Raw genomic sequence first — 27892 nt, 5'->3', positions numbered from 1 at the left:
ATGAAAAGGGTTGTTTTATTTTTATGTGGCAGGGAAGGAGCAGTATATCGAAAATGCCACCAGCTAGGTGGCACAGTAGATAAGAGCACCGGCCCTGGAGTCAGGAGGACCTGACTTTAAATCTGGCCTCAGACACTTAGTAATAATTACCTAGCTGTGTGACCTTGGGAAAGTCACTTAACTCCATTGCCTTGCAAAAAAAAAAAGCCAAGCAAGAGATAGGAAGAAAGCATCTAGTTTCCCTTTTATGAATTCAAGTGGCTTGGCCAAGAAGAAATGTCTTGTGATTTTTGAGCCATTGTCAATAAATTATGAAAGTTTGGGAAAGAAGAAATATCACAATATTGGAGGAAAGATGTTGCCTTTATTTTCAAAATGAAGACAAAAGAGCCTGTAAACTGTCAAACTTGTAGTTTAAAAGTGTCTAAAAAAAAGGAACCCATCTTCAGAAAAGTTAGTTACATAGTAGGTTGTAGATAGAAACCAATTTATACCTCTCCCACAAAAAATCTATCAAATATTTGAAAAGGACCAAAGCCGATGTTAAAGAAAAGGTGGCAATTTGGGGGGGGGGGTGCACGAGAACCAACTAAATATGGAGCTTTGAAATGCAAACAAAGAAGTCAAGACAAACTAAGGAAAGTAAATATATTTGGAATGGAAAGATTTAAACAATGATGAAGTATTTAGATTCTAATAGAGAACAGACAAGTGTCTCTTCAGAATCCTTTTGTTTTCAAGAGTCACAGAAGAAGTTACATAAGACAAATTATAGTCCAGGGTGAGAATTTGCTGTGTTGTTGGGTTTTTCCAATGGAGAAAAAAAGGAATACATTGTATAAGAAGAGGGAAGAATATATTTTGCATGAATGGGAATGTGCTAGAGCAACAGGGTGGAAAAAAAAGGGTATCTTATGTCTTAAAAACTGAAATACACGAAGGAAGAGAAACCAAATACATACATACACACACACATACAGAGTTGATTGGGTAGATATATATTAAATTCCACAAGGAAATACTCAGTGACAAGATAAGTGAAGAGACAGTAATGCTCTGGAGGGAATAGCAAAATCAACTTCACCTGTGGAGGATTGATCAGAAAGGGAGGATTTTAAAATATAATAGTAAGAAATGATGATATGGAGGTTTTGGCTTGTCTTTGTTTTGGGGGTTTGTTTTTTAGCTTTATTTTAAATTTATTTTGTAATGACTAAACATTTTTTTTCCAATTACATACTAAGATAGATGTAAGTATTTATCCTTTTGTAAGCTTTTGAGTTCCACATTTTTTACTATTCTCCCTTTCATCCCAGCTCTCCCCTTAACAGCAAACAATCTGATGTAGGTTGTGCACATATAATTGTGTTCAGTATATTCCATATTAGTCATGTTGTGAAAGAAGTAGAACTAAGGGACAAAAAAAAAAAACAATGAGAAAGAAAGTAAACACATTAAAGAAGTTTAAAAAAATGATCATGGTATACTTTGCTCTGAATTCAGAATCCATAGTTTTTTCCCTGAATGTGAATGGCATTTTCCTTTATAGGTCACTCAGGATTTTTTTTTAATTTAAGGCAATGGGGTTAAGACTGACTTGCCCAAGGTCACACAGCTAGGGCATTATTAAGGTCTGAGGTCACATTTGAACTAAGGTCCTCCTGACTCCAGGGTCAGCGTTCTTTCTATCCACTTTGCTACCTAGATGCCCCAGTTCTCTCAGGATTGACCTTGATCACTGAATTGCTGAGAGGAAGATGCATGCATCCTAGTTAATCATCTCACAATGTTGCTGTTATTATGCACAATTTCTCCTATTCAGCTCACTTTACTTAGCAACAGTTTGTGCAAAACTCTTCAGGCTTTTCTGAAGTCAGGCTACTCATGATTTCTTTCAATTATTTATTTATTTGAGGTTTTTGCTAGGCAATGGGGGTTAAGTGACTTGCCCAAGCTGTCACACAGCTAGGTACTTAGTATACTCATGATTTCTTACAGAACAGTTGTTCATATACCATAGCTTGTTCAGTAAATTCCCAAATGATGGGCATCCCCTTAATTTCCAATTCTTTTCTACTACAGAAAGAGCTGTTAAAAATATTTTTGTACTGTACTTTTGTACTTTTCTCCTTTTTTATGATCTCTTTGGGATAGAGTCTTAGTGTGTTATTGCTAAATCAAAGCATATGTACGGTTTTATTGCCCTTTGGGCTTAGTTCTAAATGAGTCTTATCTTTTAAAGAGAAGTGGAGCAGAAGAGGAAGAACACAATACTTCATTTAAAAATTAATGTTGATCAGTGTAAAGACTGACAAATTGCCTTCTGTGGAGGGTGGGGAAAGAAGTAAGATTAGGGGAAAAATTGTAAAACTCAAAATAAATAAAATCTTTAATAAAAAATTAATGTTGATCAAATTCCTTCTCCATCCAATTCTCTTTAATAGGAGGAATAAAAGAGAAATGGAGTAGAAGAGGTGGAACATATTTCACTTGTAAATTAATGTTGATCAGATTCCCTCTCATCTTTATCCATTCTCTTTAAAATGGGGACAATTTATAAGATAAAGATGAAGAAAAATACAAAAATTAATAGTCATGACAGTGAATGAAAGCATGGGCTATGCAAAAACAGCATATGAGGAAAATGGGGTTAGGGCACAGTTCAAAAATTTTGTAGTGATAAATTAAAAAACCAGGAACACACTAAAAAAAGGTAACATGGTTTTATACATGTTAAATGATTAAGAAATGAATGAATTTTACAATAAATAATGATTTAATCTAGACCTGAGTCTGCTATCAGCCTGCAGTCTCTCCAAAACTCTGGGCCCTGAAAGAGGGTACATACCATCTCTCTTCCTCATCATAACTTCTCCTGTATATCATAAGATATATAATAAATATATTCATGTGACAGAGTCATGAAATTTGCTTGTGAAAGTGAATATCCTTTGGAAAAGTAGTGAGTTATCGTGTAATGATGTGATTTTCTGTCTTGTTGATTATTTTGGAAGAGCTGCACAGAAACAAGCTCAAAATTCAAGTTAATGCTTAGAATGTTCCCTAATATATCTGTCATGTTGGAACAGATTTGGAGAAATTCTCATTTTTGAAACACATATAACACAGCCACCTGTATTATACTTTGGGTTAATTCAGAAAAGTACTGGTAACATGTATGATTCCTTTCTGGAGACAGTTTAAATCCTTAATAATACCTGGGTCATAAAACAAAAATAAGCAGTAAGTAATTTCATTTTCAAATGGAAAAAAAATCAGGTAACATACCCAAGCTTTTGGGATTTAGTCTTGTTGCAGGAAAATTTATATTTCTGATATCTTCCTCCACAAAGTTAGAACCTCTGTCTACCTTATTTTTTCCTTTATAAAATAGGGATAGTGATAACACCTAACTTTAATGTTTGTTGAGAAGAGAAAATGAGATATAATGTTTTTTAAACACTTTGGAAATCTTAAAAAGCACTGTTTCAGTGTTAGCAATTTTTCAAAATCAAGCAAAAATCAAATTGCCATTATCAAAAATCAGAGACATACTGAGAAATGAAAGAAATTATTTTAAAACTTTTCCCTAAGGGGCAGCTAGGTGGCATAGTGGATAAAGCATCAGCCTTGGAGTCAGTAGTACCTGGGTTCAAATCCGGTCTCAGACACTTAATATTTGTCAATAAAATTAATAAATTGAATAGAGAAAGATATATAAAAATAAACAAACATAAAAATAAATATATCAGACCAAGAAATAAAAAGCTTAAATAATTCAGTCTCTGGCAAAGGAATTGAATGTGCCATAAAGGATAAAACTATAGGACCCAATAGATATATAAGACTTATAGTAAATGTTGAAAGAGCCGTCAATTTTAGAATATATATAAATCATTTGCAAAAACAGAATAATAGGATCCTTCTATGCGCCTTCTCTGAAACAATTAAAGATAAGAAAGAAAATTACAAGCCATAACTGGTATTTTTTCAATGTGATAAGAACTCTCACTCTGGAGGAACTCTAATAGGCTCTTTTTCAGAATAATGTTCTAAGTGCATAAAATGAATTACATATAATTACAGTTGCTCTGGGCAATTAGCTTATATTGGATCAAATTGGCTAATGGTGAATTTATTATTGAAAGCAAAACCTTGCTCCTGATTTATCTTAATGACTTTGTTATTTTCGGTAACTCAGTATTTCTACTGAATGTTGACACAAAACATTGAATAAAATGTTATCAAAGAGGCTTTCAACAAAATATTTCAAAGTTCCTATCCTGTTATTGGATTTATACCATTGATTTAAGTATGAAGAGAAATTATAACAAAAAGCAAAAATCGTCAGATGCAGAAAAATCTTTTGTCAAAATAAAATACTCCTTTAAAAAAATAGAGGAATAAAGGAACCATTCCTTAAGATGATGAATACTTATCTGAAACCAAGAACTAGCATAATTTGTGATAAGAAAACCATGAGAGGTCATCCTGGCAAGATCACAATGCAAAATATTTACAATGATACCACTATTATTTGGATACAGTCCTAGAAATTCTAGCTATAGCAATAAAGCATGAGAAATTCCTTCTTGTATAGGCAAGGAGGAAGCCAAATATTACCTTTCACTGATATACTGGTTTTCTTGGATATTTATTGAGTCAGCTAAAATTAGTTTCTCTCCTATGCTTGGAATGCTTTCCTTTCCTCATCTCCACCTCCTGACTTCCTAGGCTTCCATCAAGTTCCGTACCTTCTTAATTTTGGGTTTTTCCTGCTGTTAATTATTTTCTATTCTTTGTGTAATTCATCTTTGCATTTTTGTTTACTTTTTGTCTCCTCCATTAAATCTTAGTTTTTCTTTTTCTTTTTTAATTTTATTTAAAGCAGTGGGGTTAAGTAACTTGCCCAAGGTCAAACAGCTAGGCAGTTAAGTGTTGGAAGTCAAATTTGAACTCAGGTCCTCCTGACTCCAGGGTTAGTACTCTATTTTACTACCTAGCTGCCGTTCTCCATTAAATCTTGAGCTTCTCAAGGATAGTCAGGAATTGTCTTTTACCTTTCTTTGGATTCCCAGTGCTTAGCACAATTCTAACATATAGTTATCATTTAATAAACAAGAAGTGACTAAATTCCAGATGGTGCTAATATTTTTTAAAAAAACTAGAGCAAGAAAGAAGATACATTTGTCCAAACCAGAACTAAAGTAAATAATTTAGATTACTTATATTGAAAAATATTTTAATTGATAGCAAAACAATTCAGAATAAATCTTTGCATTAAATTTCTCTGATAAAGGTCTGGTCCAAAACAGATAGGTAATTGATAGAAATATATAAAAGAAGAAAGATAAAAATAACTGAGTTTTTTTAAAATTCATTTTTATTTTCAATTCTTAATTTTCCTCCCTTCCATCAACCAATGAGAAGGCAAGAAAAATGACCCATTACAAATGTTTAGATCTGTAAAACAAATTCATTAGTGATGTCCAAAAAAAAGAAAACCATGATTCTTTTGTAACTGGTTGGTCATGTTGCTCAGGGGTTGTTAAGTCTTTCAGAGTTGATTAGCTTTACAATATTGCTATTATTATATAAATTATTCTTTTGTTTCTGCTTTCTGCTTACTCCCATTTTGCAACAGTTCATGCAAACATCAGTTCATTCAAACAAAGGTGTTTCTAGAACCCCCCTTCATCATTTCTTACAGCATAATAGTATTATATCACATTCATATACTATAGTTTATTCAGCCATTCTCCTAATTTTTTTCTTTGCCACTACAAAAAAGGGCTACTGATCTCTTTTGCGGGGGGGGGGGGGGGTGGCATAAACCTAGTAGTAGAATTGCTAGTAATAAGACCTACACAATTTCATAGCTTTTGGGACAACTGAAGTTCCAACCCATTTTTCGGATAGAAGGACAGACATATTTCTATGAAGTTTGTCCAGTCATTCCTTTTTTATTCTTTTTTTTTGAGAATTATTTTTAAATAATATTTTCTCTTCAATATATGTAAAAAGAAGTTTTGACATTTATTGTGTGTTTTTTAAAAGTTTTGAATTTTGAATTCTATTCCCTCCTTTCCCTTTCTCCCCTCCCATTCCTCCCCCCGCCATGATAAGCAATCTGATATAAGTTATACTTGTGCAATCATGTAAAATATTTCCATATTGGTCATTTTTGTGCAAGGAAACTTGAAGAAATACAGTATGTTTCCTTCTGTATTCAGACAACATCAGTCAATTCTTTTTAAAAAGGCACGGGGACTTCAATTTGTACAAAATTATTTACAGCAGCTGTTTTTATGGTAGCTCAGAATTGGAAATCAAGGAGATGTGGTTTGTTGAGCAAACAAGTTGTGGTTTATTGTGGTTAAAAAAAATTATCGTTCAATTGTTTTCAGTTGTGTCTGACTCTTTGGCCCTTTTAAGATTTTCTTAACAAAGATACTGAAGGACCTTTTCTTTCTCCAGCTCATTTTACAGATTAGGAAACTAAGGCAGTCAGGGTTAAGTGGCTTGCCCAAGGCCACACAGCTAGGTAATTATTAAGTGTCTGAGGCCAAATTTGAACTCAGGAAGATTAGTTTTCCTAACTCCAGGCCCATCATTCTGTTCACTGTACCATCTAACTGCCACAGGGATGATAGAAAGAACTTCAAAAGATAATGTTGGGGGTGGCTAGGTGGCGTAGTGGATAAAGCACTGGCCTTGGAGTCAGGAGTACCTGGGTTCAAATCTGGCCTCGGACACTTAATAATTACCTAGCTGTGTGGCCTTGGGCAAGCCACTTAACCCCATTTGCCTTGCAAAAACCTAAAACAAAAAAATAAGCATATCTCAAACTCTACATATTATAGCCAAATATAAAAGCCAATAGAGGAGGCAGCTAGGAGGCAACGTGGATAGAGCACTGGCCTTGGATTCAGGAGGACCGGAGTTCAAACCCAGCCTCAGAGACACTTAATAATTACTTAGCTGTGTGGCCTTGGGCAAGCTACTTAACCCCATTGCCTAGCAAAAACCTAAAAAAAAAAAAGCCAGTAGAGACTTTTAAAAACTAATTGGCTTATTGAGGGGATTTTTCAGTGAAATATTTATGATCAGGTCAGCTAAGTGGTGCAGTGGATAGAGCACTAATAATCCTGGAGTCAGGAGTTCAAATCCATCTCAGTCATTTAATAATAGTTGTGTGAAAAAAACAAACAAAAAAAGATTTATGATCTTCATCTGGGGCTTCAATGTTTTATGGAGGGTGAGATTTTAATATTTTGGGGAGGTTTAAATGTGTTTTTATGTTAGTGAATAAATAGTTATATTTTGATTGTATGAAGGAAGACTATGTAATAATATAAATTGTTACAGCAAAGTTTTACATTCCTTAAAGAGGCTTTAATGTATATTCATACTCTTGTTTTTTAGGGTGAATCTGTAAAGTATTTTCTGGACAACTTGGATAAACTTGGAGAATCTGTAAGTTTTAACAATGTATATGTCTGGATTTTTAATCACATAAAAGTAGCAGAGAGATTTTTTGCTCATTAGTTGATAAGTACTTTGCAGGCATTGTGCTAAGCACTGAGAATACAAAGACAATAGTGAAATAGTCCTTGCCTTTCAGGTACTTACATTTTAATGGGGGGAGACAAAGGTGTGTACACATACTCATACACACAGTTTTTTATTTGTGTGTGTGTGTGTGTGTGTGTGTGTGTGTGTGTACTTATAGTCAAAATAAAGGATAGCCATTTTGGGAGAGAGGGTACTAATAGACAGGGGAATCAGGAAACACTTTATGTAGATAAGTGGTGCTTAAGTAGAAGATCAAGGGTTCCAAGAGGCAGAAGTGAGGAGGGCGGCATACATTCTAGGCGTGGGTGACAATCATTGCAAAGGTGCAAAAACAGGAGTTAGTCTTCTGGTGGTATATTCAAGGGTGAGTGAGATTGAGGGGTTGTGGATAGCATCAGGGTTACAAACCTGAATGACTGGGAGGATGGTAGTATATTAAGTTGGGAAAGATGTGGATTGGGGAAGAAAATTAATTCCATTTTGGACAGTCTGGGTTTGAAATACCTCTGAATCATGTCAAATGGGTTAGTTGGTGATGTTAAGAGTAGTGCTCAGGAGAGAACAGAAAATATAGGGGCAGCTAGGTGGTGCAGTGAATAGAGTACTGTCCCTGGAGTCAGGAGGACCTGAGTTCAAATTTGGCCCCAGACACAATAGTTTCCTTGGTCTCATCACTTAATCCCATTACCTTACAAAAAAAAAAAGAGTATTTAGAAAAGAGAGTACTCAAGACAGAACTTTAGAATACACCCAGAGTTTGGGTGTGTTACATACATTGAATCATCTGAAGAAGCCGAGAAGTGGTGAGATAGGTCTGAGAACCAGGACTGGACAATTTCTTGAAAACCCAGAGAAGAGAGATTATGCAGAAGGAGAGGGAAATGTGGTCATTTTGTCAGAATTTGTAGAAAGATTAAAGAGGATAAGAGCAGAGACTATTAGGTTTAATTCATTAAAAGATAGATAACTTCGGAGAGTGCAGTTTTTGAATGATGAATTCAGAAGGAAGTTAAGAGAGCACAAATGGGAAGTCAAGGCACCTACTCGATGTCAGCTGGGAAGAGAAGGTAATATAATGGTAACAGAAATGATAGAACCTCGGGAGAATTTTTTATGGATTGGGGAGACTTGGACACATTTATATACATATATATACAGAAGAGACCAGTATATTGGGGTGGGGGTGGCTAAGGGAGGGGAGGTAAGAAACAGGTTTGACTTTGCTAAGTAGCAGACTCAGATACTTAACAATTGCCTAACTGTGTGATCTTGGGCAAGTCACTTAACCCCATTGCTTTAAATAAATAAAAGAAATTTTAATGGTAAGGAATGAAGTCAAGGAACTTGGAAGAGGAGGAATTAATTGTCAGATGAAGAAGGAAGGAGAAGAAGTTCTCTGTAAATAATCCTCCTAGAAAACTAACATTCTCAACTGAGTGAGTGGAGGGGGCATTTGGAAGCTTGAGAGAAGAGTTTTGGAACAGCCTCTGTGAGAGGGAAATAGAAAATTAAGAAAGACTAGAAGGATTATCTTGCTTCAGTAAGAGCCCAGTTGAGATTGCATAGCAGAAATTTTAGGCTAACTGGTCTGTTAATTTGGGTTTGAGATCAAAAAGGGCAGAGAATTTAGCCAGAATTTGGGTGAAGTACTGTGGAGTTAAGAGAGTTATTCCAGTGACTATAAGGACAAAGAGCAGAATTAAGAGGAGCAAGAAGCATAGGGATCAATAGAATGTTAGAAAATGGTGATCAAATAAAGGAAATGGGTATTTATTTGAGGGAACTTCATATATTTTGAAAGTTTCTGGTAAAAGGACAGTAGTTGAAATGAAAAAGAAAATGGTGAGCCAGGCACTGAATCCATTGAAAAAGGAGGGAGAATATTCTAGAAGTTATTAGATAATAACCACCAGAATCTGGTTATACATAACAGATTTAGAGAGGTTGAACCTTAAAAGAGAAGTTCCTAAGTGATGACAATAGAAGTGGTTTCTATATATCTAGATAGAGGGACAATGAAGGGCTAGGAGTGTTCCAATTCACCCTACAGGTCCAATAAGTCATGTGTGAGAGACAGTGTAATTGCTACTGAAAAGGCTTGGAATTTGGAACCAGAAGATAGCAGAAGCCTTAGAGGAAGAGTTTTATAATTAAGGAAACTTTGTTAACTATAAACTGGGAATTCCAGGAGTTGCATTATTTAGAAGGTATAGGCAGATAAGGAACAGGAAATTGTTCAGTATCATTTGAGATCAATAGGGATTGGAAAGTGGCACTAGGGATTTGGGGAGGAAGGTTGCTCTTCATTAGTCTTGAATTAGTCTATCACAGGGGCGGATAGATTTAAGAGGGACAGAGATTGTTAACAGTTGGGGGAGTGAGTTCAACCAGAGTATCAATAAAACTGCAGTCAGGAGAGTCTAATCTCTCATCAGAGCCTCTGAAATTTTGATTCCTTAACTCCCAAAGAGGAACGTAGGTATTCTTACTCTTGAGAGTACAGGCAGCCTTCTCAAAATGGTCTCTTGGACCTTCACATCAGAAACAGTAACAACAGCCATTATCCCATTCACAGCTATGATCCATCAAACTTGTAAAGAAGAAGACAGTTTGAAGGAAGGAAAAAAATGCATCTGAATAAGAAAAAGACATTTTAATTTTGCTTTATTCTCCTGTGTAATTTAGTAAAACAAGAAAAGAAATTTTAGAAGAATTGATGTTAAAACTTTTTGGATTAAAAACATTTTCATCTCAGAATCACTTGTTTTTGTCCTTTCTAAAGACAAACCTTTCTAGACTTACTGAATGCTGTTGATCTGGCTCCATGGGAATTATGCTGCAAGATAGTACAATTCCTTGTATATAAGTGCTTAGTATTTTTGTTGCAAGAACAAACGAGCATTTTGTTTTCTTTCCTGATAATATTTAAGTGATTTTATAATTATTATCCTAGAAATTTCTTTCTGTAACAACCAACAAGTGATAAAAAAGAATTCTTTATATATATTTTCCAACACCTAGGCAAGAGTAGCATAATCCTGCCACCACAAATCTTTTCTGAAAACCTATAGTAGAAGAAGATGCACTAAATTTTCTGGTTGGTTGACTACTCTTTGCGTTTTTGTAGAAGATAGAGTAATGTGTTCATTGTTGTTTTTGGTACCTTCTCCTTTCTGCTCAGCATCTTGTGGGGATCCAAAAGTTCATGAAAAGGTTCTGATTTTTTAATGAATGTATAATCTAAAAGGAAAGCTAAATTAATATATATTAAGTGCTAAACTATAATGCTGAGATTAGTACAGTAATGAGAGTTCAGAGAATGGATAGTTTAAGTTTAGCCCATGTATGAAATTGGATCTAGGCTATGAAAGACATAAGATTTACTTAGAAAAGGAAGGGAGATGGGGCAACTAGGTGGCACAGTGGATAGAGCACCAGCCCTGGAGTCAGGAGGATCTGTGTTCAAATGTGACCTTAGACACTTAGCTGGGTGACCATAGGCAAGTCACTCTTAAGGCATCCCATTGCCTTAAATAAATAAAATAAAAAAAAAGAAGGAAGGGAGAGAAGGAATAAAGAGTAAAGGAGCATACTTCATAAGGGAAACTTTTATGATATTTGGAACTAACTTGTCTGTCACAATGTAAGCTGTGTTAAGGAGAACAGTAGTTCCTAGGTTTAGAAAAAAATTAATTCCTAGTGTCTTAAATTAGAAGTGATGAGATCATATTTTATATATTTACTATTGTCTTTTTTTTCTGTTTATCAATAGAAGTCAACCTCGGGCCAAGGTAGGAAAAAATAAAAGTGCTTTTATTTAAGGCAACATGAATAAGTAAACAGATAAAATGTGGACATTTATTGAGAAATCTAGTTAGGGAGGTAGACTGCAACTTAGAGGTAAATACAAACCAGATTATTGGTCTTCATTAAGTAGTAGAAAACCATTAGAGATTTTTGAGCAAAGAATAAAAAATAGGAAAATTGGCATTGGCTTAAAGATAAATAAGAATATAGAGATAGAAGAAATAAGAATATCATTATCCATGTGTGAAAAGATAAAAGGCCTAGATTTAGGGTGATATCACAGAAAATAGAGAGATAAAAGTAGAAGAATTTCAAAGGGAAAACCCAATTTGATGGTATTGGATATGGGGGTCAAGTAAACAGAAGAGTCAGAAATAATTTAATTATATAGTTCTAATGACTAAAAGATTTGTATGAGTGAAAGAATTGGTTTGAGCTCTATCTTACATTGTGTCCCATTGTTTCACTACTAATCTTATCTATCCAAATAAATTGTCAGCTCATATTTCATGAATCAAGTCTTACAGATCTCTTTTTTGCCTTCACGATGCTGTGCATGTAGTAGATGCTTAATAAGTCATTTATGTTTGATCATTAACAATTAAGGTAGATCCTCTAGATTAATGGAGTGGTATAATTTGAAAAAAGTGGGAACAATATGTTACTTTGAAATTTTATCTTTAAAATGTAAATGTTTTCAAAATTAATTTTATATAATTTAGATTGTCCGTGTTGTTGTCTCTTACATAAATACAAACATAAAATAACAATATTTGTATTTCCTCTGTTGTCATTTCAGTGGGGTAATTTTACAGCAACATTCTAAGTAATCATTGTGCTATCATTTTTGGGAAAAGATATAGTGATAAGGAATAGGGATCATAAACTGGTGATTTTTTAAAATTACCTTGATTAGCCCCTCTTTTCAACAGCACAGTATTAGACTGATGATAGTGATATGCTGTAGTTTTAGAAGAATGCTTGTATTAAAAATGAACTTGTTAAATAACTTAAGTAAATATTATTGAAGTACTTTAGTTTGCTGTCTGCCCTTCATTAGTATTTTAAGAAAAGCTACTGTGGGGGCGGCTAGGTGGCGCACAGGGGAGGCTAGGTGGCACAGTGGATAAAGCACCGGCCCTGGAGTCAGGAGTACCTGGGTTCAAATCCGGTCTCAGACATTTAATAATTACCTAGCTGTGAGGCCTTGGGCAAGCCACTTAACCCCATTGCCTTGCAAGAAGAAAAAAAAGAAAAGAAAAGCTACTGTGAAAGAGAGTTGTTTTCTTTAAGGAAGTTCTTAAAAAAGTTTGGTTAATTGTGTTACAGGAAGTCAGATCTCTGACTACAGATTATATGCGGACTACAGTCTTATTACCCCCCATTAAACTCTTCTGCAAGCAGCTGTATACTCAGGCTAATAAACATGATATGGGAGCACTAGAAACTACTAGAAAATTTTAATTCTGTGCTATTCCAACATGAGTTGGAAAGTTGAGACAGAAAATGACAGCTCATATTCATATAGAATTTACAAGTTTAGAAAGCACCTTTCTTAGGAAAACCCCAAATTACAAAGGGACATTCCTGCAGTAGTAGTACCAGATCTCACTGAGCTTAGTCCTCAGCAAGAATTAATTGAAGTGTATTTTGTACACCAATCTATACTTTGATACTGTAGAGGAAGATAGAAATTCAGAACACAGTAGAGGCAGGAATAAACAAGATGGCTTTGTTTCATGTAAGGAAAGATTATTTATTAGTTTGGCATACGTGCTACATGTATAGAAGCATAATAAAGTTGGTATTGGGTAGATAAATGAGGAGAACAGTTCTTGACTATTTTATAAAAGCTTGACTGAGAAGTTGAGTAGTAGAAAATGAATGTGCATTATTGTACAGGAAGTAATATGAAAAAAATAGTATCCTTGCTTAGTGAAATAAGTAATACTACTTATTATTTAAGGTGTTTCTTTTTGTCAGAATATCCACCTTGATACTTTTGAATATTTTAAAGATATTAGAATTTAATTATATAATATTAAAGTTATAGTATTTAATAATTTTGGGGGATAAATAATTTAAGTGGACATTTGTTCAGTAAACCCAATTAATAAACATATCAGAATCACAGTAATTACAATTACTGCATTTTAAAGTAATAAATATAATTCTTCTCCTCTAGGATTACATTCCATCACAACAAGATATTCTGCTTGCCCGAAGACCCACTAAAGGCATTCATGAATACGACTTTGAAATTAAAAATGTTCCTTTCAAAATGGTCGATGTGGGTGGTCAGAGATCTGAAAGGAAACGTTGGTTTGAATGCTTCGACAGTGTAACATCAATACTTTTCCTTGTCTCTTCAAGTGAATTTGACCAGGTGCTTATGGAAGATCGACTGACAAATCGCCTTACAGAATCTCTGAACATTTTTGAAACAATAGTCAACAATCGGGTATTCAGCAATGTCTCCATAATTCTCTTCTTAAATAAGACAGACCTACTTGAGGAAAAAGTGCAAATTGTGAGCATCAAAGACTATTTCCTAGAATTTGAAGGGGATCCCCACTGCTTAACAGACGTCCAAACTTTCCTGGTGGAATGTTTCCGTAACAAACGCCGGGACCAGCAGCAGAAGCCTTTATATCACCATTTCACCACTGCTATTAACACAGAAAATATTCGACTTGTTTTTCGTGATGTGAAGGATACTATCCTTCATGACAACCTCAAACAGCTTATGCTACAGTGATGTGCAAAAGACTTTATTTTAATACCCTTTTGTGTTTGTTTGTTTTCTGGGATTTGTTGTTGTCTATTTTTTTATAAATAGCAGTTTACAACAGGACTACAAAATCTTAATCCTGTGTTAAACTTTTTGAAAACCATAGTCTTTCTTTCAAAAACTTTGGTTTGTGGCTGAAAGCTGCTGAATACCCCATTATTGCCAACTTCTGCTCAGATTCAGGCTTTGAATCTTGCCCACTATAGCATAAAGTTAAATCAAATTGTATTTCTGTAGCAGACCTCATTTAAATTTACTACAGGCTTCAGTCTCTTCCCACTTTTCCAGTCTGAGTTGTATTTCTGTAGCCGCGATTAACTTGTAGATATGTGGTTAAGTTATTCAGTTCTTAAAAACAAAGGTGTCTTTTTTGCCTTACACTCAAGTAGCCTTTTATCTAGGTTGTAGTGACAGCAAAAAAGATTTGATCTAAAGAATGGCATTCCATGGGCTTATCACAGATTTGGCCTTACTGTTTTTTTAATTAATATACAACTCTTGGTTGTACATTTTTTAAAATTTGTGCTTTTTAAAAGTAATGTTCTTAATATTTTAAAGTTTACATAAGCATTTCTGATTTGATGCTAATCAAAGAGTATTCACCAATGGTACAAGGAAAGCTAAGAAGTAAATAAGACCCCGTGTAATAATTTGTTCAAAAGGAAATCATGAATTGTAACTTAAATCTTCTTTGTTCCTCTTTAATGATGATATATTAATAATGTACCATGTGCTGAATATTCTGGCAATAGTAGTAAATCAAAGCTGCTTGCAACTTAAGTGATATGACTTTTAAAATAAAGCCTTTTCAGAATTCTTTTATTTGTTTAACTCTCAGACTTTTATAAATTCTGTCTCAGAAGATTTTGGTGATTGCTGTTTTAAAAAATACAGTTGCAACATCACAGTTACCATTCTTTGACTATATTTGATCATTCCAATAACTTCAGTCTTTGAGGCATTTTTGTGTTTGTTTGAAACTTACTATGGACAGTCATTTCCCCTTCAAATTCAGCAGATCATTCAATGGGGTTATCATTATTAATTGTCCAAAAAACACAACATATATTGGATGTATTATTTCTGTTTATGAAATAACATTTTTAGGTACATTTTAAGTGTTAAACATGCTTTTTAAAAAGTTATAGTTTTTATAACTCTGATTGACACCTGATTAAATTAAATTTGATTCCCCTCTGTTTTTAAATAACGATTTTTTTGAATCATTGAATCCTACTAAATAGCTTCATAATTACAAATGCACTCATTAAGATCAGAAATGGTTGTGGTTGCAATAACAAATACTGTATTTTAGGTTATATGTAGTCTTAGAACTTGGATTTTAGAAAAACTTGTGTGATTTTTTTTTAAATCAAACTTTCCTTTTTTAAAATTGTGATTAAGAAATGTGACATAGATCACTTGACTGTAGCTGACTCTTCTCAGGTATTTTATTGATTAGAAATTCCTTGAATGTGTGGTCAAAAATATGTATCATCAAGTCTTTCAGGGGCTGAGTTCACTAAACTGGCTTAAGTTTTAAAACTTCACAGTGAGCTATCTAAACAGGGATTTTTCTTGACATTCTTGTCAAAGTAGATTTCCTTTTGGCTTCAGGTCCCATTACCATCATTCTAGGATTATTACCTTTCAGTATTTCAGTATGGTAATGCATGAGCATTCAAACATGTACTCCTAGATGACCTCTGAGGTCCCTTCTAGCTCTAGATCTATGATCTTACATCATAATGTGACTATATAGCAGATTCCATGCATGTCTAAAGTTTTTCCACATCTAATGCTTCTTGCCAAAATGAACTTTAAAAAATTGTTTTAAAACCCACAGGATTAGATTTCACTAGTGATTTTCAGATAATGACATTAGGCTTTTCAATAGTAAAGTGCTATGTAAATCTAACTATCAAATGGTCAAAACAACATTAGTGAAGATGAACATGTTTTTATATATATATAAAGAAAAATGTTTAGTCTTTCTAAATCATTTAAAGTATGTTATTGGAGCCATAAATACTCACTAAAAAGGTAAGATTACTAAAATTTGCCTACTTAAAGCAATCTACATTTTTTGAACTGCCATTAAAAACTGTTAATAATACCTGCCATAGAATAATTTTGTAATGAAGTTTTATTTCTGCAAATTGAAATGTATGGGGTTTTTTTTCAGTGACATTATTTTAACATTTGGTAGTAGTTAAAATAGAACTATAAGTCCAATTTTTTTTTTTAAGTTTTTGCAAGGCAGTGGGGGTTAAGTGGCTTGCCCAAGGCCACACAGCTAGGTAATTATTAAGTGTCTGAGGCCGGATTTGAACTCAGGTACTCCTGACTCCAGGGCCGGTGCTCTATCCACTGCGTCACCTAGCTGCCCCTATGAGTCTAATCTTTAGGGCACATTGTGCATATCTTTTGAAACTAAAGGAAAGGAGTCTTAATATTTGGAGCATTGATCTTCCCTTTGAAATACCACTATATGGGGAAGAAATGGTAAAAAAAGGCAGGGTAGTAAATGAGGTTGCTTTAGGTTTTTTTTTTAACATGGCAAAAGAAAACTTTGTTCCAATCATTTTTTAAAAATCACTTTAAATGTATTGTGCCTTTGAGCAATTGATTTTGCAAACCTTCCTTGTGTTTTTGGGTAGCACATTATATTATGTAATGTATACTGACACAGTGGTTGTAAACTTTTTAAACTTCATGTAATATCACTAAAGTGTTTTAATGGCTTTGGAGAAAAGTATTCCCACAAAATGTTGCTGTTCAAGTCAAACAGTATAAAAAAATTGGGCTTCAGTTTTACTTTTTATTTTTTCTTTGTTTTATGAAGGCATTAATCCAAGATGTTGTGCTTGTGCCAATCAAAATACTGTTATTCATGATGCCATTTGATTTATTATATCCAAAATTAAGCCAAACCTTTAAATTTTTAATGTATTTGATTCAGTTGTGAAAATGACTCCAGTTTTGCTATCTGGGAAATTACTTTCAGCCAAAGATTAAAAAAAAGAAAAAAAGGAAGTTTAGGAAGAATGGAAGGTTTTGTTTATTTTTTAAATTTAATTGATTAAATTTTATATAAGTTTTCTACTGTTTGGTATCTGCAGTATATTTTTTTAAAACAAACCTTTTCAGTGATATTGGGCAAGCATTTTGAAGCAGACGTTTAAAGCTATATTCCTTAAAATCAGTATTGGAAGTGATTGGGCATTATGCCATTTTAAATTCTTATAATTTTTGTAGATAAGAGCTGGGCAAACCAAAACTTATAATATATATATACTTATATTTTGGGGGAGAAAATTTATTCTAGCCTTAATACATACCCAGTTTCATTCTCAGTATTTATGTGGAATAAACTTAACAAGTTATGTTCTTCCTTGATTGAAAAATCCTCAAATCGACATTTTTAATAAGAAATACATTTGGTTAGATCCAAAAATTAAATTTAAAATTTAAGCCAGGTTTCTTCCATTGCAGATTTTATTTGTATTCTTTGTGTATACAAGTATAAGAAGATTGAATATCAGTGTTAACTGTTAATTTCCTGAGTCCATGAAATCATACTTGTTTAACTTACTACATAAAGTGGTAATAGACAGCCCTACTGAAATTTTTTTAAAGCCACATGTGTTTCAAGTTTTTTTTTTGTATAATCTAAAAAAGAAACATCTTTCTTGTTGAAATATCTTTTGTTGTTTTGCTTTAAAAAGATACTGGGTCAGCCTTGCTTTCCTTTTCCCATTATTTCAATATTTGCAATTGAAGTAGATTTTTTATGCTGCTTGATTTTTTTAAATATTAATTCCTTAAGAAATTTATTACCCTGTAGCAGGATGTTCATTGGTTACATGATATGTAATAATCTTTAAGGGAGTGTATTAATGGTTTACATCAAGGAACAGACAAGTCCAAGGACTAAATAGAAGTTAATATTTAATAGCAAGGTTTGTAATAAAGACCCATTATGTTATGGTACGATGTCAGGGCTTAATAAACTTATAATAGAGATGGAAATATAGAAATAAAGCTGAGGGTTTTGTTTAACAATTTGAACTTTGACTAGATGTATTTTCCAAGTACCATCAAGTAGATATTAGACTTAGTGTTGTAAGAACGTCATTTGAGGTACATTTTGCAGACCACTATCTATTGCAGTCTCTTCACCTGTACTTGAATGTAATATTAACATTTTCAAGAGAGATTTCACTTTTGTGATGTTCATGTTTAATCATTTGGTTCTAAATACCACTACTGTTCATATACCAAAATTTATTTCTTATAAGCCTTAGAAATTCAAGCAGTGCTTTTTGAGGTTGTAGAAAATTATCATAATTTAGCTTGTTTTGATTCTGTTGATGAAAATTTTACTCAGTAAGTATTAAGCACCTACTATGTGTCAGGCACTGTATACACTGATAAGTAAAAGGGTGAGATTCATGAGAATTTAATCCAGTGAAGACATTACACCTTGTGTGTGATTTTGGTCTTTAACATTACAGGATTATTGCCTAGATACTGCTTTAAATCTGTGAAAAAAAATTTTGTCCTTAAAAGCAATGTTGTAATGGACATGCACCACTCAGCAACTATATCCCTACTTTATGGTACCAGAAAAAAATTGGTTTAGTTCTTGGAAAATTATGCAACATTGCTACAAATTGCTATTTACCATTTCTTTGCCTTTTACTTGAAAACAGGTAACTAACTGCAAAATATTTTAAATAACTTCCTGTACTATACAGTGGTGAGAGCTTAGTTACCATAAGAAGCCTTATCTAAAAAATATATTTTGTAACAACCGTAATAGATACTGTATCAAATAAAACATGATTTGTATTAGCTCTGTATAAAAGTATTTGTGGCTTGGGACTTTTTATACATAAAACTTTTTATAACTTTCCAGGGACTGAGTATCATCTGGATATCATTGTAAATTTTACCATCTGTACTTTAGTTTGATTGGCAATAAATTATTACTAGAAGAGGTCTAAAAAGAGGGAAACATAATTTGATTTTATAAGGTGATTGAATTGCTAGTATAGTAAAGCTTTTTACTTTTGTACATACTTTGCAGATATTTTGCTTTTTTGCTATTAATATTGCATTGTAAAAATTACTGACATTTAATAAACACATTTACAAACCGTTCAGTACTATTAAGTTATTTAAAGCAATAGCTTGGGCATTAAAAAGCACAAAAGATTTAATTTTAATGGCTAGAAAGTACAAGGCTATTAAATGATTTAAGCCTCAACTGTGTCATTTTTAAGTTTTGCCCTAGCCTATTAAAAAATTGTAAGATAGCAGAATCAGACCACATATAGACCTCCATTTGTTTTAATCTTGCCTTACTACTACTGCCAATAAAGTTCTTAAAGTTGGCCATAGAGCCTGATTCGTTCACAAAGATTGGATAGGAAAGAAGGCTTTTTCACTGGAGAAAGAAGAAACTTAAATTTGAAACACTCTAGGAAGTGTAATGAATAACAGACTTTTTTTTTCAGTTTTTACAAGGCAGTGGGATTAAGTGACTTGCCCAAGGTGAAACAGCTAGGTAATTTATTTGTCAAAGCAGATTTGAACTCAGGTCCTGACTCTCTAGGACTGGTGCTCTTATCACAGCATCACCTAGCTGCCCCAGAATAGTGGACTTTAAGAAGATCAATTCTTTTCTCTTTTTTTTTTTGAACTACAGTTTTTATTTTTTACAATTTGGCTTTTTTGTAATAAACTTAGGTCATGATGACTTTTTATGTTCCTTTTTGAAAATTTATAATTTACAGGATTTTTAGAAACTTATCTTCACTTAATATTCCTCCATTGCAACTTCAACCATATTTAAAGTTAAACAGCTTTTACCAATTGTCCAGTATGTTGTAATAGTTTCTAGGTTTGAGGTCCTTTGAGGTTCTTTCAAAAATTAGATTCTCTCGATTCCTTTTCTTTCTGATGAATACCTTCTACTATCTCTTCCCCAAAGCAGAATGAAGTGGTTGGCCATATCCATTGCTTTTAGAATTAAAAAAAACCCATTTTCCTAATTTTTGATTCTGACAAACTAGGTTAGAATTATGTGTAAGTCAGCTCAAAGGCCTTATGTGAACAAAATAATTTTCCATGACCACAGCTGTATATAATAATCTCTCATCATAGTCAACAGACTCTGAAATACTATTGGTCAAAGAATGACGGGAGAAAGCACACAGCCAGTTATCTTTTTCATGCAAAACAGTTGTTTTTTTCTGGAGGTGATCTATGGATTTTCTAGATTGGTTCTTTGTTGACCATTAAAAATTGTAAGCCATTTACATTTATTTTCTTGTTTATTCAGGATTTTTTGAACTAATGTTTTTCAGGGAGACTCATCCTAAAGTGGAATTTTTTCTTCAAATTCAAGTGATTTAAATATAGAACTTCTTAATATTGGCTTTTGTCTCTCTTTTGCCAAATTTAACTCCATTTTAGTATTTTATGTTCAATATGTTTATTATATGCACTTTAAAGAGATTATTGTGAATTCATTTTTTTTCCATTTGAACCCTTCTGGAGTTTGGTGTTATTGGGTTCTCTTGGAATCGAGAGTTGTTTACCTGCTTTGTTATGATATTTGTTAAGAGAACTTAATCCTTTTGGAAATGTAATCATCCTTTTGGTTTTAGAATCCTCTTGATTTATCTGCTTGTCCTCTAGACCTAAATTTCCTTGAAATTTTGATATGTTAGCTATTTTAAAAAGATTTCTCTATCACTTATTAACCCCTCCCTACCCATTCCTTTTCTTGGTGAGTACACTTCCAAGGCTACGTTGACGCCTTAATCCTAATCTGAGTACCCTCTACAGGGAATAGTACTGGCCTTAACCTGGCTTTTAATCCCCTTCAGCCCTTATCATCACTGACCACACTGACCCCTAATACCTTGATTCTCCCAGCTTTTCTTATCTTGGCTTAGTTGAAGTAGTATGAATGGAATATTAACAGTTTGCAGTCTCAGTGGTTCCTAACTTTGGGGTAGGCCCCAGTCAAAAGAGAACACTTTTTTATTTATTTTATTTTTTATTTAAATATTCTATTTCCTCCTTTTGGCCTCATATGACTGGGCAAAATCAGTGTCTTGTTCTTTGAAGGATGGGATAGTCTAAGGTGGACACTAGACACAAACTACTTAAGATGTGTAATTTTAAGGATTATAATAATTCATTATTAATTTATAAGTTAAAGTTAATTGTTTTATCTCATCAGATCTTTTGATTTTTGTATATGTATATCTGATTTTTATATATAATTCATAATGCCCAGAGGATTGAATATTAAAGTGTTTTGGAAGTAATAAATATGCCCTCATAATAGTCATGTGACCCAGAAATCCTAAATTCTATTACACCCTTTTTTTTTACTTCGATCTGTGATTTCATTAGGGGAGAGAGCTCATGGAGAAGAGCTTCCTCTAGCAGTTAAGATCAACACCTTTCCCTCAATTTTCAATCTCAGAGAATAGCCAGAGGCACATAGAAATCAAATGATTTACCCATGGTCATGCAGTTAGTATGTGAAATAGGTCTTGAACCCAAGTTTTCCATTCCTAGTCCAGTTCTTTATCTCTTATGTCATGATGTTACTCTAAAAATTTATATTTAAATCCAGAAATAATCTATAAAAGGGGAGCAGATTATATATTATTCTAGAACCTGCTTAGGCTAACTAGTGATAATTTAGAGTAAAGAAAAGTTAATCTTTGAAAGGTGTGACACCTGAAAGCCAAATTGCCATCCTCTTAACTTCGGTGACACACCAAAGTTGGACTGATGTAGGCCATGTGTTAGAATAAAAAAGATGCTGCATGTTGAGAAATTGGGTTCAAATATGACTTTTCTTTCTACAAATGATTTTTGGGGGGCCTCACTTTTCCCAAACTCTAAACTGAAAACTTTGGAATATATCATAGGATTATAGATACGGAATCTGGAGGCCCATGAAAGACCCAATCAATTTGCACAAGGTTACGTAGTGAGTTTCAGAGGTGGGATTTGAATTCAGGTTCTTTTCAGTTAGTGTTCCTCCCACTATAATAATGCTTGTCCTTTGTTTTCTGAAGAAGACATCAGGAAGGTGATGCCTTGATAAGCAGGTGAATTGAGAGAGGGGACCTGGGCTAAGTCCCCAGCCTCACTTTCTCCTCCAGAGCCATCTGGGTCCACTGACCAGATATGAATTAGGATGACTGGATATGGCCTGAGATGCAGTTAAGTGACTTGCCCAAAGTCATAGCTAGAGTCAAGTCAGACTCAAACTCCCATCCACCTGACTCCAAGGCCAGTACTCTATCCATGCTGCACCACCTAACTACCCTAACTCCCACTGTCCTTTAAGAAACTTTTCCAACTTTAAGGCCTATGACCAGTCCTATACTCATTCAGTTTCTTTAGACTATGAATTAGAGGATCAGAGGATTTATGTTGAAATACTATTCAACCCTTTTCACTTAGCTATGAATCTGTGATGTTCAGATCCCATGGAAGTTAAACCAAAGGCAAGTTTTTACATAACTCCTTTAAACTGAAAAATCTTCAGAAAACTTGAATGGGATTAAGTATTTTAAAAATAAGTGCAATAATTTAATTATCCCCATAAACAAATGTAACACCTGGTATATTTTGGCTGGGGTAATGGATATTTGTCTAAGTGCTACCACATTTCTAATCATGAAACAAAGGGTCCATTAGAAATTTGTTAATGAATTTCAGCTGGGCCTTCAGTAAGGTAAACATTCCTAATTAAATAGATAACCTGTTTTTCACAGCAGCTATTCCAAAAATTTGTATCCCTCTTTAAACTTCTCACAGCACCTACCCCTACTTCTCCTTAGCCAAGGACCTTAATTTTGCCAAAAATCTAGCGAAGTCTTCTCTTTTCTAATGTCTTCATTTTACATCATTCAGACATCTATCTCTTACATCATTGGTCTTGGATGAAGCCGTTGGCCCTTGTGTTGCAGTTGTTTTCAATTTTTTTGTGATCTCATTTGGGGTTTTCTTGGCAAAACTATTGAAATGATTTTTCTCCAGCTCATTTTACAGATGTTAAAACAGACAAATAGCGTTAAGTGGCTTGCCCAGTCACACGAGTGTCTGAGACCAGATTTGAACTCATTTTCTTGACTATAAGCTCAGTGCTCTATCTACTGTGCCACCTATATATTAACATATATATATATATATATTAACATCTTGCTAGCTATCATTTTTTCCTCCCCTTTGAAGTTATAAGCCCAAGAAAGCCAGTCTATCTCTTCAGTCTGTCTTCCCCCAAATCATCATTCAACTGAAATGGCCCTCTCCAACATACCAATTATCTCATTACCAAGTCTGATGTCCTTTAATCAGTCTTCATCCTTAACAGCAGCATTTGAAACTTAACCCTCCTGGATACTCTTTCCTGTAGGTTTTTATGACATTGTTCTTTCCTGTTTTTCTTCCTTTTTGTCCAACCATGCCTTCTCATTCTCTGTTGCTGGGCCTTCATTCATGTAAGATGAATGTCCTCCAAGTCTGATCTGAAGCCCCTTCTGTTTTTCACCATATGTTCTCTCATTTGGTTATCTTACTATCTCTATGTAGATGATTTTCAGCTCTTATTTTTCTAGCCCTCCTCTATGTTCTGAGAGTCACACTATGACATTTCCCCTTAGACTCTTAGAAGTAACTCAAAGGAATTGGGATGTCTAAGGAAATAACTCATGAACCTCATCAGTGTGCTTCCCTCCATGATTATCTATTGATATGATTGTATGCTCAACCAAACTTACTTAAATTTGAGAAATAGTTATTTACTACTATTGAAATTTTCCTGGGCATCTAGGTGGTGCAGAGTACTGGCCCTGGAGTCAGGAGGACCTCAGTTCAAATCCAACCTCAGACTCTATATTGCCTAGCTATGTGACTTTGGGCAAGTCACTTAACCCCATTGCCTTAAATAAAAAGAAAAGAAATTTTAAATATTTCCCCCCAGAAGTCTGACATACTCTACAGTCTAGGAAAAGTGAATTTAAGTTTATAACACAAAGGACTAACAGCTCATGGAAGGCCTTTTACTGGAGTAGGCATGGGGTAGTTTTTCTGCTGTACTTACATAGTTTGAAATGTCAGAATGACCAATGTATCATTGTCTTCTTACTACAAACCCTGCCATTAACCATTATGAGGACAATAATGTCCTAAAAATAGGAACTCCCCAATCTTCATGTCCCTCCAAAGTTTACAAGATTGGGGCAGAGGCAGGGAAGAGGAAACCCTAACTATATTCAGGACTCTTCTCTGTTCCAAACAATTTCTCAGTTGACTAGAAGGTTTCCACCCCAAATTGTCAGATAATTCAATCAAAAGTGTGTTATAATATAGCAAGATATGACAAGGTCAGAAGTCCTTGCTCTCACTTGAAGCAAAGACCAACTTAGCCTTCCTTCCATAAAGACCTAATCAGTTTTAGGACAGATTTTTGATTCTTTGCAACTCAGAGACTTAGACTTAAGAACAGCATTCTTTGTTAGGATCTGCTGGATATCACAGTATAGCCAGTATAGAGTTAGGAAGACTGTGAGTTCAAAAGCTGTTTCTGCCATGAGGTATGTGATTGACCCAAGGCAAAATACTGAACTTTTCTTAGCCTCAGTTTCTCATCTGTAAAATGTGAACAATGATAAGCACCTGCCTAAGAGGTCCGAATAAAATAATGCAGTAAAGCATTTTGGAAATTTCAACATACTATATTAATGCTAACTGTTTATCTTTGAACAGATAGATAGGAAGGAGAATCATTAGAGGGAATAGTTGGTTTCAGGAAGACTTTTTCTCCAAGGGCAAATGACTATTCTATTTTAGTATATCAAAAACACTGCCCTTAAACTATTATATTTGGTATTTTTTTGCTGTAGAATTTTATCTTTTGTTGTGCAACTACTATAAAATATAAGTGGAAATTATTAGGTGATGGAGAGTTTTTATCATTAGCAGGGAGAAATCTGAATCCTATTCCAAACAAATACTTGTACCTTAATAAATTGTCTGATGGATTTGGGTAAAACACACATGGAATTTTTTTCACTCATATAATAAATACATTTGTATGTATATCTGCATGTAATATTTATGGATCTATATACCATATTTGAAGACTTGTACATTTCCCAGGTACCAATGCAGTACCCAAGCTATCCATCCATTATCTTGCTCTCTAAATATGACTGACTGCCTTCTTTATTGGAGTATCATGTATTTTCTTTTCAATATATAGCAGGTCACTTCTTTCATGCAAGTCATCACTGTCACATAGTTTTGATTCTTCAGAGATCCTGGTATGCCAATTATCAAAATAGTCATAGGTCATTCAATGATTAACAAAAAGATTTACTTAGACATAATAGAAGAAGGATATTCCACATGAATAGGCATTGAGGATACCTAAAATTGATTCAGCTGAACCAAACTGTTTTCCTTCAGTTGCCCTTAGTGATTGACAAGCCAAGCAGCCAAGATCTTCTGGAACTCCTCATGGCTACCTTGTACTCAGGAGAGCAGGAAGCACTATCAACAATCTGAGCCAACTAAAACTAGAGGATGGTCTCAGTACCTTTTTAAAAAAATTTTATTTATTTTTGAATTTTACAATTTTCCCCCTAATCTCGCTTCCCTCCCCCCACCCCATAGAAGGCAGTCTGCTAGTCTTTATATTGTTTCCATGCTATACATTGATCTAAATTGAATATGTTGAGAGAGAAATCATATCCTTAAGGAAAAAAATAAAATATAAGATAGCAAAATTACATAATAAGATAATTTTTTTTGTTTTTTAAAAGTAGAGGCAATACTCTTTGATCTTTATTCAAACTTCACAATTCTTTCTTTGGATATAGATGGTATTCTCCATCACAGATACCCCCAAAATTGTCCCTGATTGTTGCACTGATGGAATGAGCAAGTCCATTAAGATTGATCATCAACCCCATGTTGCAGTATTAATTCTGGTTCTGCTCATTCTCAGTACTTTTTTTTAGATTTTTTTTTTGCAAGGCAAATGGGGTTAAGTGGCTTGCCCACAGTGCTAGGTAATTATTGCCCACAGCTAGTTAATTATTATCTGAGGCTGGATTTGAACTCAGGTGCTCCTGACTCCAGGGCTGGTGCTCTACCCACTGTACCACCTAGTCACCTCCTTCTCAGTACCTTTTAAGGAAAATAAATCAACCCTAACTTGTAAAGAGGTATGGGTTAGGATTTTGCTTCTACTATATACTCTCTACTACAGAGGAAAGTAGTCCAGCTCTCCTCATTTTAAGAATGAAGAAACTGGGGCCAAGAGAGGTTGAATGACTTAACCAAGATGATAAAAGTATTAAGTGGCAAAAACTAATATTTGAACTTAGATCCTCATTTCCAAATCCAGTATTCTTTTCATTGTGTCCATATTTTCCAGGGAAGATTCCTTAAATGCCATTCAAATTATCCCACAGGGCCAACTTTCTGCACTTACAATATCACCTGACCCTCCTTTTTATGTCTGTAATTAGCACTGGCTTTATGAAAGCAAAGCTGTTTTTGCTGAACAAGCAACTTTCCCCTCCCCACACTGTCTACAAGAAACAAAGTATATTTTTAAAAATTATTTAATATTTCTCCTAGACTGTTGATTGAGAAGGCTACCATCTTGCATTTGGTTAAAACTGAGTTAAATACTTCCTCTTAAATTTATATAAATTACTTAGATTCTTCCCTTATTACCCCCAACCCCCCACCCTAGTCTTTAAGGGAGTTAAAGAAAAATGGAAAATGATAAGAAAGCAGTTGTTTTAAGACGGGGGTTGTTTTAAGTCGACAGTCTTCAAAGTGGAAGCCAATGCAATTCCCCAAAGGGTATCTGACCAATCGACTGACAAATAAGAGAATGGGATATAACAAATCTTCTCTGTGAGAACCAATGGTGGGCTTTTAATATAGCCATGCCCAAATACTCCCTCTTCATTACTCCATTGTTTTCCCTTCTGTACCAAGATTCAACCTCTCTCATCAGTTACAATATAACCTTGCAATCTGGGTACCCACAAACAATAACTGTTCTAATGCCATAATGAAAATTTCCCCCCCCAGCATATGCACCCTCTGGTCCAAAAATCACTTCAAAGCTTCTGCAAGTTCCCCTCTGGAGAGTGGACACTATGCTCTAGAGCAATGATGAGTAAAAATCCGCCCCCCCCAATCATTTTTGTTTTGGGTGGGAAGATGAATTATGGGGCATGAGAGCAATTATGAATGGATTGTGGTTTTCATCACAAATAACATTATATTTTTCTCTCCCACTCCAATCAATCATTCTTTTAAACTTCCCTGTTTCTCTGAGGGCACCACCAGATTCATAACCTGTAACATCTTTGACCTCTGACTTTCACTCACCTCATATATTGGAGTAATTGCCAAATTTTGTTTCTCCACAATTTCTCTTGCACCTATTATCCCTTCTCACATGACTACACTAGAGTTCAGATCCTCAACACCTGTCTCTTATTGCAGTGGCATAATTCAAATGCCAGGGTCTCCCTGGTTTCACGTCTTTCATCACTAAAAATCATCCTCCCCCCCCTCCCCACAAATGATTTTCTTAAAAGTGCAGTTCTGTTCATGATACACCTTTTTCCATTGCATGGACAAACCTAT

The 27892-nt window shown here is 34.2% G+C and overlaps 1 protein-coding gene across 1 annotated transcript in view; it reads left to right on the top strand.

Moving 5' to 3' along the window:
- GNA13 (G protein subunit alpha 13) overlaps positions 1-19337 on the top strand; it is a 57799-nt gene extending 38462 nt beyond the window's left edge. The window contains exons 3-4 of the mRNA XM_074224728.1: positions 7426-7476; positions 13568-19337. Of these exons, the coding sequence (XP_074080829.1) occupies positions 7426-7476; positions 13568-14140 (624 nt within the window). The 3' untranslated portion in view covers positions 14141-19337. The remainder of the gene's footprint in view (positions 1-7425; positions 7477-13567) is intronic.
- Positions 19338-27892: the final 8555 nt, after the last annotated feature.

This window comes from Macrotis lagotis, chromosome 2, assembly GCF_037893015.1.
Source record: "Macrotis lagotis isolate mMagLag1 chromosome 2, bilby.v1.9.chrom.fasta, whole genome shotgun sequence".
NCBI classification, from domain to species: Eukaryota; Metazoa; Chordata; class Mammalia; order Peramelemorphia; family Peramelidae; genus Macrotis; species Macrotis lagotis.
The sequence above is the reverse complement of the archived record's forward strand: the minus strand, read 5'-3'. Positions and strand labels throughout refer to the sequence as shown.